At 36.8% G+C, this 13,634-nt stretch overlaps 1 protein-coding gene across 8 annotated transcripts in view; it reads left to right on the forward strand.

Annotated features, from left to right (window-relative positions):
* PDE4D (phosphodiesterase 4D) overlaps positions 1–13,634 on the forward strand; it is a 960,682-nt gene that overhangs the window by 925,119 nt on the left and 21,929 nt on the right. The window contains exon 1 of one of the 8 annotated variants that reach the window (XM_030567594.1): positions 9,756–10,114. The exons of the other annotated variants lie outside the window; for them this stretch is intronic. Within the exon in view, the coding sequence (XP_030423454.1) occupies positions 10,067–10,114 (48 nt within the window). The 5' untranslated portion in view covers positions 9,756–10,066. Of the gene's footprint in view, positions 1–9,755; positions 10,115–13,634 lie in introns of those variants that run through there. 8 annotated transcript variants of the gene reach the window in all.

Consider the following 13,634-nt stretch of genomic DNA (forward strand, 5'->3'; position numbering starts at 1 on the left):
AGGATACTAACACAGAGAAGGACCGGGATATCATACAGGAAGATCTGGATGACCTTGTAAACTACAGTAATAGTAAGAGGATGAAATTTAATAGTGAAAAGTGCAAGGTCATGCATTTAGGGATTAATAATAAGAATTTTAGTTATAAATTGGGGACACATCAGTTGGAAGTAACAGAGGAGGAGAAGGACCTCGGAGTATTGGTTGATCACAGGATGACTATGAGCTGCCAATGTGATATGGCCATTAAAAAAGCTAATGCAGTTTTAGGATGCATCAGGTGAGGCATTTCCAGCAAAGATAAGGAGGTGTTAGTACCATTATATAAGGCACTGGTGAGACCTCATCTGGAATAGTGTGTGCAGTTCTGGTCTCCCATGTTTAAGAAGGATGAATTCAAACTGGAACAGGTTCAGAGAAGGGCTGCTAGGATGATCCGAGGAATGGAAAACCTGTCTTATGAAAGAAGACTCAAAGAGCTTGGCTTGTTTAGCCCATCCAAAAGAAGATTGAGAGAGGATATGATTGCTCTTTATAAATATATCAGAGGGATTAATATTAGGGAGGGAGATGAATTATTTAAGCTTAGTACCAATGTGGACACAAGAACAAATGGGTATAAACTGGACACTAGGAAGTTTAGACTTGAAATTAGATGAAGATTTCTAACCATTAGAGGAGTGAAGTTCTGGATCAGCCTTCCGAGGGGAGTAGTGGGGGCAAAAGACATATCTGGCTTTAAGACTAAGCTTGATAAGTTTATGGAAGGGATGGTATGATGGGATAGCCTAATTCTGGCAATTAATTTTGGCAATTGATCTTTGATTATCAACAGGTAAGTATGCCCACTGGTCTGTGATGGGATGTTAGATGGGATGGGATCTGAGTTACTGCAGAGAATTCTTTCTTGGGTGCTGGCAGGTGAGTCTTGCCCACATGCTCAGGGTTTAACTGATCACCATATTTGGGGTCGGGAAGGAATTTTCCTCCAGGGCAGATTGGCAGAGGCCCTGGAGGTTTTTCACCTTCCTCTGCAGCATGGGGCACGGGTCACTTGCTGGAGGATTCTCTGCAGCTTGAGGTCTTCAAACCACGATTTGAGGACTTCAGTAACTCAGACATAGGTTAAGGGGTTGTTACAGAAGTGGATGGGTAAGATTCTGTGGCCTACATTGTGCAAGAGGTCAGACTAGATGATCATAATGTTCCCTTCTGACCGTAAAGTCTATGAGTCTATGAGGACAAAGAGTTTGGATATGGAGTCACTGTTTTGTGAAAAGTGTTCACCCATGTATGATATGGTTTTTTGTCTTTTATCATTTTTCTGTGTGAGTTCATTTGAAAGCATAGTGATTGTCTGGTTTCACCCATACAGTTGTTATTGGAAAGTTTAGTGCATTGGATGAGGTACACTACATAGAATCGTATGACTGGAAGGGACCTTGAGAGGTCATCTAGTCCGGTTCCCTGCATGCTCTAGGTAAGATGCATCACCAAGTGCAAAAGCAGCAGTAATAAGGGATTGTGTTCAGGGTGAAACTGGCCCTAAGCATTCTCTTCCTCCAAGATTATTCTGTTCAAGTTCCGAGGTAGCCTAGCTCTGATTTTGACGTTACTTACAAATATTATTTAGTAAAAAAGCATATATCCCAATTGCTGTCCATGTACACTGAGAACTCTAGCTGTAGCATAAACATCAAAAACATAAGCAATGTATGGCACAATTTAAAAAAATCAAATGCTTTCCAGTTAGTTCTGTTTTCTGGGCTCCACATTTAGGGAAGCTATTCTGTGTGAATAAGCAGATATCATAGAATCATAGGACTGGTAGGAACCTCAAGATGTCATCTAGTCCAGTCTTCTGCACTCATGGCGGGACTAAGTATTATCTAGACCATCCCTGACAGGTGTTTGTCTAACCTGCTCTTAAAAATCTCCAATGATGGAGATTCCACAACCTCCCTAGACAATTTATTCCAGTGCTTAACCCTCTGACAGTTAGGAAGTTTTTCCTAATGTCCAACCTAAACTGTCCTTGCTGCAATTTAAACTCATTCCTTCTTGTCCTATCCTCAGAGGTTAAGGAGAACAATTTTTCTCCCTTCTTATAACAACCTTTTATGTACTTGATAACTGTTATCATGTCCCTTCCTTGTCTTTTCTTCGCCAGACTAAACAATCCCAATTTTTTCAGTCTTCCCTCAGAGCTCATATTTTCTAGACATTTAATCATTTTTGTTGTTCTTCTTTGGACTTTCTCCAGTTTGTCCACATCTTTCCTGAAATGTGGAACCCAGAACTGGACACAATACTCGGTTGAGGCCTAATCGGCGCAGAGTAGAGCGGAAGAATTACTTCTTGTGTCTTTCTTACTACACTTCAGCTAATACATTCTAGAATGATGTTTGCTTTTATTGCAAGTGTTACACTTGTTAACTCATATTTAGCTTGTGATCCACTATGACCCCCAGATCCCTTTCTGCAGTACTCCTTCCTAGGCAATCATTTCTCATTTCCCATTTTGTATGTGTGCAACTCATTGTTCCCTCTAAACTGAAGTACTTAAGAACATAAGAATGGCCATACTGGGTCAGACCAAGGGTCCATCCTGCCCAGCATCCTGTCTGCCGACAGTGGCCAATGCCAGGTGCCCCAGAGGGAGTGAACCTAACAGGCAATGATTAAGTGATCTCTCTCCTGCCATCCATCTCCACCCTCTGACAAACAGAGGCTAGGGACACCATTCCTTACCCATCCTGGCTAATAGCCATTAATGGGCTTAAATACTTTGCATTTGTCCTTATTGAATTTCATCCTATTTACTTCAGACCATTTCTCCAGTTTGTCCAGATCATTTTGAATTTTAATCCTATCTTCCAAAGCACTTGCCACTCCTCCCAGCTTGGTATCATCCGCAGACATTATAAGTGTACTCTCTATGCCATTATCTAAATCATTGATGAAGATATTGAACAGAACCGGACCCAGACCTGATCCCTGCAGGACCCCACTCAATATGCCCTTCCAGCTTGACTGCGAACCACTGGCAACTACTCTCTGGGAATGATTTTCCAACCAATTATGCACCCATTTTATAGTAGCTCCATCTAGGTTGTATTTCCCTAGTTTGTTTATGAGAAGGGTTTGCGAGACAATATCAAAAGCCTTACTAAACGTTACCATGTTGTGAAAGGTATATGTACGACACATGGATCTTAAAAGGTGTGTTGTGAGAGGTATGCAAATTCCAGAAAGGAACGCAAATACTGTGTTTTAGGGATTTGAGGCTTTTCTCATAGTCTTCAGGAAAATCTATAATTTCCACCTCTGTTCCTCAATCCTCCTCAGAAATATGCTCCTGCCTGTCAGAACATTGTACTGGTTCTTTAAAACAAAAACAAAAAACCCTTTAAAAATCATTTATTAAGCAGAATCTGTAGGTTCTTCTGGTGTGCTCTACAGATGGTCCATAGGCAGGACTCCTGTGAGAATATCTGCAGATATCCATAATTAATCTTTACCAGGGGGGCCATTTGGACAACATTATGAAACCATTCTTCTAAGCTCTGCAAAATTATGGGATTAATAAAAGCCTGTGGACCTCTCCTTATAATGACTAAATCACTGCCTTCGGTTTGTACTATAGCTGGGATTGATAAGAAGAGAACCCAATACCCAGATATTTGTGGTTCTTGCAAAATGGAGATAAAATTTTGGTTGATGTTGAACATTTCTAAATATGTCTGATGTGTCAGGGATTTAAGGGGAATCAATAGATAGTTTTAACTGAACTGCATCTAGGTATTTACTGCTGCTTCTTTTATGATAGGAAAATTTGAGATAATTTTAATGATAGTCCTGATTTCATTATACATGTACTATACAGCTTTTAAATCCTTAGGAGTCAAGATGCTTTAGGGAAAATTCTTTGGTGGCTGACAGCACTGGAGTCTAACTGTCCTTTGAGGTTTATCCTCTTAGAAGTTAGAATTCTTGCATGGTGAAGATCCCACAGTAGATGGGTTAATTTGCTGCAGTGAACTGAGAAAGCCATGACTGAATGCAGTCCAACCCTTTAGCTAACACCATCCCACCATCACTTTGGTTCAACGTTTATTTTAATGTAAAAGCCCATTCTTCTTTAAAAAAGCAACACAGCATAATTTATTTAAAAGATTCTTATCATTCTTACAATACTTTTACATCTAATTTACAGATAGTTAGGGAGTTAATATTCTGTTGAAGGCGAGAGAGATTTCTGCAGAACAATCTGAAATTAACAGTAATTATTGCAGTGATTCTTTTGATATGACATCCACCCTGGAATTATTTTGACAAATACTCATGGATTCATACAGTTTAAGGCCAGAAGAGACCATTAGATCATCTAGACTGATGTGTATATCACAGGCCATTACATTTCACACAGTTACTTGTGTTTGGCAATGGTTAATCACACTCTGTTCTGTTAAAAAATTGTGCCTTAGTTCCCATTTGAATTTGTCTGGCTTCAGCTTCCAGCTTTTCAATCTTGTTATGCCTTCATCACTGAATTAAAGAGTCTTCCAGTACCCTGTATTTTCTCCCCATTCAGGTACTTACACTTTGTGATCAAGTCATCTCTAAATCTTATTTTTGATAAAATAAACATAATGAGCTTTTTGAATCTCTCACTGTAAAGCATTTGCTCCAGACTTTGAATCATTTTAGTAAGCTCTTTTCAGCACCCTCTCCAGTTCTTCGACATCTTTTTAACTATGTTAACACAAAAACTGGATGCAGTGCTCCAGTAGTGGTCTCACTAATGCCATATACAAAGGTAAAATAACCTATTTGCTGCTTCTTACTACTCCCCTGTTTATATATCAGAAAATCACATTGGCCCTTTTTGCCACATCATCACACTGGGAGCTCATGATCTACTATAACCCCTAAATCCTTTTCAGAGTCACTGCTTTCCAGGCTACAGTCCCCCATTCTGTAGGTTTATCCTGCATTCCTTGTTCCTAGATGTATCATTTGTATTTGGTTGCATTAAAATGCATTTTGTGTGAATGGGCTCAGATCGCTCCTTATGATTGTCCTGTCATCATCATCATTTACTATTCTGCCAGTATTTGTGTCATCTGCAGATTTTAGCAGCTGTGATTTATATTTACTTTCACATCCTGGCTGATGATGTTGAGTAGTGTCAGGCCTACTACTGGTACTTACAGAACACCATTAGAAATACCACCATTTGATGATTATTTCCCATTAACGACTATTTTTGGAGATCTGTCAGTTAGCCTTTACTTAATATATTTAATGTTCTTTTTTATATTGTATAGTACTGATTTTTTAATCAAAAGGTTATGTGTTATTAAGTCAGATGCCTTACAAAAGTCCAAGTATATTATATCTACACTGTTATCTTTATTAACAAACTTTTATAATCTCAGAGAATGAAATTAGGTTTCTGCGACAAGACCTGTTTTCCATAAAACCACATTGAGTGGCCATAATTGTAGTGCAATCCTTAATTCCTTATTAATTGGATCTCATCAGCTTTTCCATTATTTCACCTCAAATTGATGTTCAGCTAACCAGGCTATAGTTACCTGAGTCATCTCATTTGTCCTTTTTTGAGTATTGGTACGTTACCACTCATCCAGTGTTCAAGAACTTCCCTAGTATTCCAAGATTTATTAAAAATTAACATCAGCAGCCAGAGATCTCTCTTCATCCAGTTCTTTTAGGACTCTTGGGTGCAACTTACCCAGGCCTGCAGATTTAAAAATATTTATTCCAGTATCCCTGGTATATGTTGTTTAACCACCTCCTTAGTTACTAGTGGTCTGGAAAGTACTTCATCATCCTTATGTTATACAAGCAAATCATCCTGATTCTTAACAAATACCAGACAGAAATATTTATTGAACACTTCTGCTTTTTCAGCCGCATCATTAACAATTTTACCATTCTCATTTACCATACTCATTATCTGGAGAGGAGAATCCTTGGAATATCCCATTTTACCCTTATGTACATTAAGAGCACCTTTTGAGTGCCTGAATTTCTGCTGTTTCCCAGTTCTTTCCTTGTCCCATTTTATCCTGGGTGGTTATTGTGCATGACTACTATTTACTGTAAATCCTTCTGTCCTACACAATCTCCTATGACCCAATAGTGACTCATTCCAACTTTGGGAACTGAAAATGAGAATCAGACAAAAAGATTACTGTAAATGAGTCAGATGTGTGTGAATTTTCCAAGTTTAAAATTGTGAGGTGGTCCACAATGTTTTTCCTCCCAGCCAAAAGTCAGGTGACATGTTAGCGTCACCAGCAAAATGATGATAGTGAAGTATATTGGGTGACTTGCCAGTTCCTATCAGGATGAGTTAATGGTTCTAAAACAAATTATAGATTTATTCCATGATGTGTGAATTAGTTATCAACAGTATAAATCACTACTAATATAAGTCACATTTTAACAGCCATCAGCTGAAAAGATTGCCAGGCCCTTGTATGTTGCAGGAATTGCACTCTGCAAACTCAGCAAAGTATTCACGTAGCTTTATAGAAATCCTGTAAACATCTTAAAAAAAACCTTGCAAAATCTTGCATGAACCCACAAACCTCATCACAGGAATTTAACATTTTCTAGATAATAAATGTAATTCTCTTCTTCACTAAGGCCTTATCTATACTAGACAATTAGGTCAGTTTAACGATGTCAATCATGAGCATGAGAAATCCACACCTTTAAGTCCCCATACAGACAAGAATTCTTCTCTCAAGCTAGCTACCACCTCTTGAGGAGGTGAATTACCTACTCTGACAGGAGAACTCCTCAGCATTCTACACTGAAGCTCACCGTTGTAGCAGTTTAAGCGTAGACAAACCCTAAATTGTAATTTTAAAGTACATGTTTATCTAGAGAATAATAATTAGTAAAATATATAGTATTTTCAGATAGAGTAGCAGCAGGCATAATTTTTTTAAAGAGCTCTTCTAAAATATTCCTTCCCTGAAGCAGCTTTTGTATTTTTAGCAAAGATTTTAAAAAAATATTGTATTTAAGGACTAGCTTTAGCTAACTCTCGAACCAGACTTTACACAGCAAAATAAGAACAGTGGCTGGAAACACCTTTGTAATGTTCATTCTTACTATACACTGCAATGAGAGCTTCGTGAATGCAGGTTTCATCCAATACACAGTAAAATATATGTTGGCTGTTAATGTAGTACCTTCCATGGCATGGTTTTCACCTCCTCCCTCAACAGTAGGTTAAGAGGCAGGGAATTTCCTGCTGGCTCTGTGGACTGTAACATCTGTCCCTGGTGCTAAGCATCCAAAGTTGCCTCACAGACTCTATTAAAAAGAATCATATTGGAGGGCCACTTTAAAGGTGTTGGAGCCCCTGACTATTAAACTTTTATCAGAAATGTCTATGGGGCTAATGAAGAAAAATGTAATTCCCTGGCCCTGCATAATTCACCACTCTTGGACTGCCCGGTCCCAACCCTTTTCGCATCCCCAGATTTCTAAGAGCATTCTGCAGGCTCTCTGAAAATAAAACAGTGCCACAGATATGCCATACAAGCAGAGCAGGAGAAATCTGCCAGAAAATGCTCCTCTCTGCATGCAAATCATCTAGTCCAACCCCCTGCTCAAAGCAGGATCAAACCCCAATTAAATCATCCATCCGATTTTTGTCCCATATCTCCTGAAGGATTGAACTCTCAACCCTGGGTTTAGCAGGCTAGTGTTCAAACCACTGAGCTACCCCTCCCCTCTCTGCATGCAAATCACAGTGCAATAACCTGTGCCCATTTAATCCGAACAAAAATTTTAAGGAAATTTGGTCTGCGGATTAGTCATAACCCTCTTCTGTGACTTTTAAGACCGAAGTTTTATTGCATCATTTTCACCATATTTAATTTGAAAAATCAGCAAAAGATATGTTTAATTTGTAATTTTGGTAACCAATAGGTGGCAGCAGTGCTCATCTGCAGAAGCTGACTAGGAGTGTGAAAACAATATAACATATGTGGCCTGCTGCTTTCATGCTAAATAAAAAGCCCTTCCCTAGCATATAGCTCACAGTTCTATATAGTAGGTTAACTGTGTCCTATGACAGTGATTCTTCAAACTACATTTTTCCTCAAATACCTTTTTGGAACCATTTTAATGTTCTGTTGAGGCTGTAGTGGCCAACCTGTGTTTCCAAAGGTAAAATATTTTATGGACATTTTCCCTATATAAGCCCAGAAGAGTGAGACACATTGCATTGTGTCTCTATGTGTGCAAGAGAATATTTTTCAGTAATGTATTCACTCAAATCTTGTTACATTTTTGAAATATACAATAACATTTCATTGTATAATATTCTCCTTACCAATATACTGTACACTGTGCCAGAGGTATATGGTAGCTGTACCTGCTTGCTGTATTTCCATTGCATTCCAGTTCTCCTGTAAGGAGATCTGTTAATTTCATTATTTTTTGTGTGTGATTGATTTTGCTAGGGTTTGATTCCCTTTCAAGCACTTAGCACTGCTGAGATTGCTTTCTAGCATCATCGCTCAGTGGGGTAAAAAACACTTCAGCCAAAAGCTCCCTCTTAACTATTGTCAGTCAGCATCTTCTAATGAATCAGCAGTGGGGGCTAAGATTGAATGCTCGACCTCATTCATCTTGTCTTTAGGCATTCACCATTGTCACGTTAGAAAATTGTCCCTTCTTATGATACAACAAAGACTCTGAAATTTGTCGCAGTAGTGCACAAGTTTTACACCAACGGGTGCAAATAATTTATTCATCTTTCTGAGTTTAATTGTTTGCTGAGTGGCAGATGCAAGCATATTTCATTTAGAGCTCTGAGTCAGCTCATTGACATGCATCACTTTTTAACTAATCGCTTCTTTTCTGTGAGGTATAACTGTAATTAATTACATTAATCTGGTATGACACTGGAGTGAAAAGTTGCATAGCTACGGCAAAAATTTCATGACTACAGTGCCTTTGTTCTGTTTTCTGCATGGAAGCTTTACATGTATTTATAACTGTAAGATTGTAGGTTGGCTTGTGTTATTCCATCTTAATAATAGGTGATTTTTGTCTGCTGAAATAGCAGAACGTTTTGAGTTAGCAGACTGATCCATGGCCAGGCAGTAATTGATCTGTTTTTTAATTCAGATGGCATCAAAAGAAAAAGTATTTTCATTGCTACAGAGGTCACATATATTTAAGAATCCTGGAAGCTTTATTCTTCTGGTTTCCATCACTCATAAGATTCAGATGTGTTCCTTTCCCACTAAAAGGTTGAAGAGACTGGACAAATGACATGGAGTGTGTGTAGAATACCTGCTGTACCTATTTTTTTTTTGATAGGTTCTACATGCCCTTTGAATGGAGCTGGTAAATGATACTGACAATAAAAAAAAGTTAAGCTAATCAGTCTTTTTTTTCTTTTTCTTTTGGAGATAATGCTAAAGGCAGGAATGCCATTATTAAATAGACTTTAGCATAGAAAAGAAGAAATATTCTGTTCCCAGGAGATTCACCCATGTTAACCAATCAGAAATTAGCATACAGCATGTCTTTATCCCCTGCATTGATATCTTTTAGGTTGAAATACAATTGGCTCCTAGTTGGGGTTTGTGGGAGGGATTAGTTGATACTGTTCGTGACTTTCCCCTCGGGTCCTTATTTGGTAGCTGTTGATAGAACCAGTCTTTCCAGCAGCTGAGCATCTTGACATACATTATTCATTAAGTCCTGGTGTTCAGGAAGTATGCAGATCCTCAGCTCTTTAGATTTTTCTTCACCTCATCCAATCTGTCTCTTCAAGCTAGTCCTTGAACGTCTGGAGTTTTACAAATGGCATTTATACAGTCAGAAGACCACGCAATTGGATTTCATGTCCAAATACCTCATATCTACCTAGTTGCAGAGAACCTTCAGATGAGAAAAAGTAACTAAATAATAATAACAACCTTTCTTCTGGAGACTCTTTTACAGTATCAGATAGAGAAGAACTAAATATTTTTAGTTAAACTGGTAGTATAAAAAATCAAAAATGCCTGAAGCAAACTATTTACTCTCAGTTTCTTGGGGCTACATTAAGGTAGGATTTTTGTTTTATCTTTTAAGAACTTTGATTTGCAATATATGAATAATGGACAGTATGTTTGGGGGTAATATGATTGTGAAGATGAGAATCAGAAAAGAGAGCCCCCTTTGAGCAATAATAGTGCACCACACTGTATACATTCTTTCCCAGAAGGTATATTTGTATATTTTAAAATATTATTAATATATAATAAAAAATAGGTGATAAAGGTATAGTCCTTATTTAGACCAAACACATGGTGTATAGCTGCCTATGTAAAGTTAAAAGAAAATCAGTAGAATTATTTTTTTAAAAAAGATTTTAACAGAATCATGCTACAAAAATAGACTTTTTTAGACAGGAAAAAGCTATTCTAGAAAATAAAGTTGAAATACTGTACCATATGCTAAGGAACGTGTGATTAAAGTGAATGGGTTGAGAATAATGGATGAATGTATGACTCATATTGGTTTTTATTAGCTGAATTACTGTGCAATTATGAATGGTATCTTTAAGTAACATTTTCTTTTTACCTGCATGCATGTCTGTGTGTGCTTGTGTGTGTGTGAGAGAGAGAGAGAGAGAGAGAGGTTTTCTTTAAAACACAAAGAGACTGAAAATTGTGTTCTCCAAGTACTGAACTGTGTTGAATGTGGAACAACTTCAAATTAGTTGTTCCACATTATCTGTTACGGAAAGCTTTGCAGTGATGAATTAAATCAGTATTCTAATTAGTACACAGTGCAGAATCAACTTAGTACAAAATCATATTCGGGCTTTATTTGTCTTCTAGTTATATGGCTGCATATGCATATACAAAAATCTGGGTTGCCTTGCTAATTTTGTTCATGGAATATGTATTAAAATATAACTTCATCATCAGACGTTTAACATGCAATAGCTGTTCCAGATCATAGTGTTTTAAATAAAATTGTTACTATGTATTCATTCTAAACTAAATAGTCCAATATAGGAACAAAATTATTGTACTAAATATAATGCAGACATTGTTTTCACCTAGAACAAGATTTTTTATGCGCGATTGTATTAATACTAAGAGGATCACAGCTTTGTCTTAGAATCTTAAAAATGAGAAATGGAAAACCCCTGTTACGTCATTCTATGCTCTCTCTGCTAATGCAGAATTGTTACAGTATATTCTCAAATATTTTGTTCAGTCATCTGTGAAGAGAATGTTTTTCATTATGCCAGTTAGCTGGATTCTCCTTATCATTTATCAAAATCTAAATTGAAATTATTTTCCATTCTCCAGAGTACATCTAAATGTTAAGCATTTAAAAAAATTCTTTCAGAAATATTTCTTAGACAATCACACAGTTATTTATATTGCTCTGATTTTCTAAAACACAGGTGTTCAACCAGTTTTCCATCTCTCTGCTGAAGCCTTTAAAATGGGTTGATCTTTTGCTAATTGAATTTTAGTAGGCAATGTAACAGCCTTACCTGATTAGACATGATGAAACATGTCTTCTGTGCATGGTAGCTTCATACAGTGTGCATAGACAATGATTTTAGCTAAGAAGCTGAATAAGTATTTGAATAGAATTTGGTATATTATATTTACAAATACATTGCACAATGTAAGTATTTTTGGGAAAATCTTCCAGCCATAAAGATTTGATCTTGTCTTCTGACAATAAATATTTATAGAATTTAGGATATTTCTGAAATTCTAAAGAAGAAAAGACTGTCCTAGATACAATGAAACATAGCACATTTAAAACTGTTACTGGATAATAGCTTTACATATTTCTGTATGCTTTGGCAAGTACCTTATATTTTGTTAAAATATTTTTGAGAATTGTTCCTATGGAATATCCCTACATTGTTTACCAAAAGCATCGTTCTTTACACCAATAAATGTCATTTATCTCGGAGCTGAGATGAATACAATATATATCCCTTTAGCATGCTTGAACATAAAAGCTTAAGCATGACCTTGAGGTTTATTAAACACCGTGGGCTCAAACATGAAATCGTCATTCAGGCAAGACTCCTATTGAAAGGTAGTTTTGCATTAGTAAAGAGTACGTAAGGACTAAGAATTAGCCAGTAGGGCCAGTCGATATTAAATAGCTTTTCTATCACATCTGGAGGTTTTTTAGAATGTAAAGATTTACAAATATGCTGCAATAAAAATAATTTATTTTTATTTTAGTTCTAGAACTATCTTTTTAATTGTTTTAATCAATGTTCCAGAGTGGCTTTGTCCATGAAAGATTTGAGACTGAGGGATTGGAAAGGCTATGGCCAGTTTGTCCAAAAGCTGCCTGCTTCCACTAGCCACAAATTCTGTGTTATTGCAGGAGGGTGCAGTAGACTGTAGCCATTAATACAGCCCCTGAGCTGCAGCAAAATGGTTGGGTAGTTGCCCCCCATATATTGTGGGCGGGATTCAGTGTATTCAAACACATACACAGCTCCCTGCATGAAGCCCCTTTACTAAAGCTTTGTGCTGAGGACAAGATTATCACAAAAACTATGTGAAAGTTTTTAAATTTTAACTCCAAAAAGCTGTAGATATAAAATTAAACACACAAGCCAAATTATTTTATTACCATAAATTTACTTTGAACCTAATTACCATCCTTGAGACTTCAGGGTTCAATGCACTGTAAATATAACCCCAGAGAAATGTTACATGTATGTAAAAGGTGTTGACTGAGAACAATTAATACTGCAAGAAATTGTCAAAATTCTCCAAAGAACCATTGCAAGGTGTTCTGCACAGAGTACTATTCAAATATCATTTGTATATTATCTCCTCTAACAAAATAATGTTTGAATAAATTCTTAATAAAGTAAACAGACACAAATGAAAATTCTGTGAAATTTGGAATATGTATCTTAGGAGCAATAGATTTTGCATATTATGAATTTAAAAATTATTTAAAATTGTGCAGTAGTTGGTTTGGGTTTTTTCAAAATACAACTTTTTATTCAATTTAACATTATATAAAATTAATAATTAACAGTAATTATTCCAAATTTTGGTTGACTTTTTTTTATGCCATTTTGAAACCCTAGAGTTTTCTCAAACAAGCAGTTTTATTTCTTTGATCATGAATGTGCAATGTCTGGAAATGTAAAAGCACTTCCTAGCTGATCAATATTACTATTTCTGTAACTTACAAATCATCAGGGTATAGACATTTTAACCAAGTTTCATACCCTTAGGGAGGCTTTTACTTGCAGGCTGGGAAATGTATACTGTGCTGACCCACAGCCGTGGCAAGAACCTATGTGATTTAAGCTAAGATCTTGCAGTGGGCCATCTGAGTGCCAAGCACAGTTTCATTCTAAAACGACAATGCATGGATGAACAAACATGCTGTGAGTTGATGCTGCAGGGCAACGTATTCTGCTTGCCTTTTGAAGTGCACTCTTGGCCCCAGATGAAGTCAAATGAGAGATCAGTGAACCCAGCAGGAGACAACATGGCCCAAATTGTTATGTCTATTATTATTATTTTATTATTTGATTTATTATTTCATAATAATGTTTCTTGAAAGAA

Source organism: Gopherus evgoodei, chromosome 6 (genome assembly GCF_007399415.2).
Source record: "Gopherus evgoodei ecotype Sinaloan lineage chromosome 6, rGopEvg1_v1.p, whole genome shotgun sequence".
Lineage (NCBI taxonomy): Eukaryota > Metazoa > Chordata > Testudines > Testudinidae > Gopherus > Gopherus evgoodei.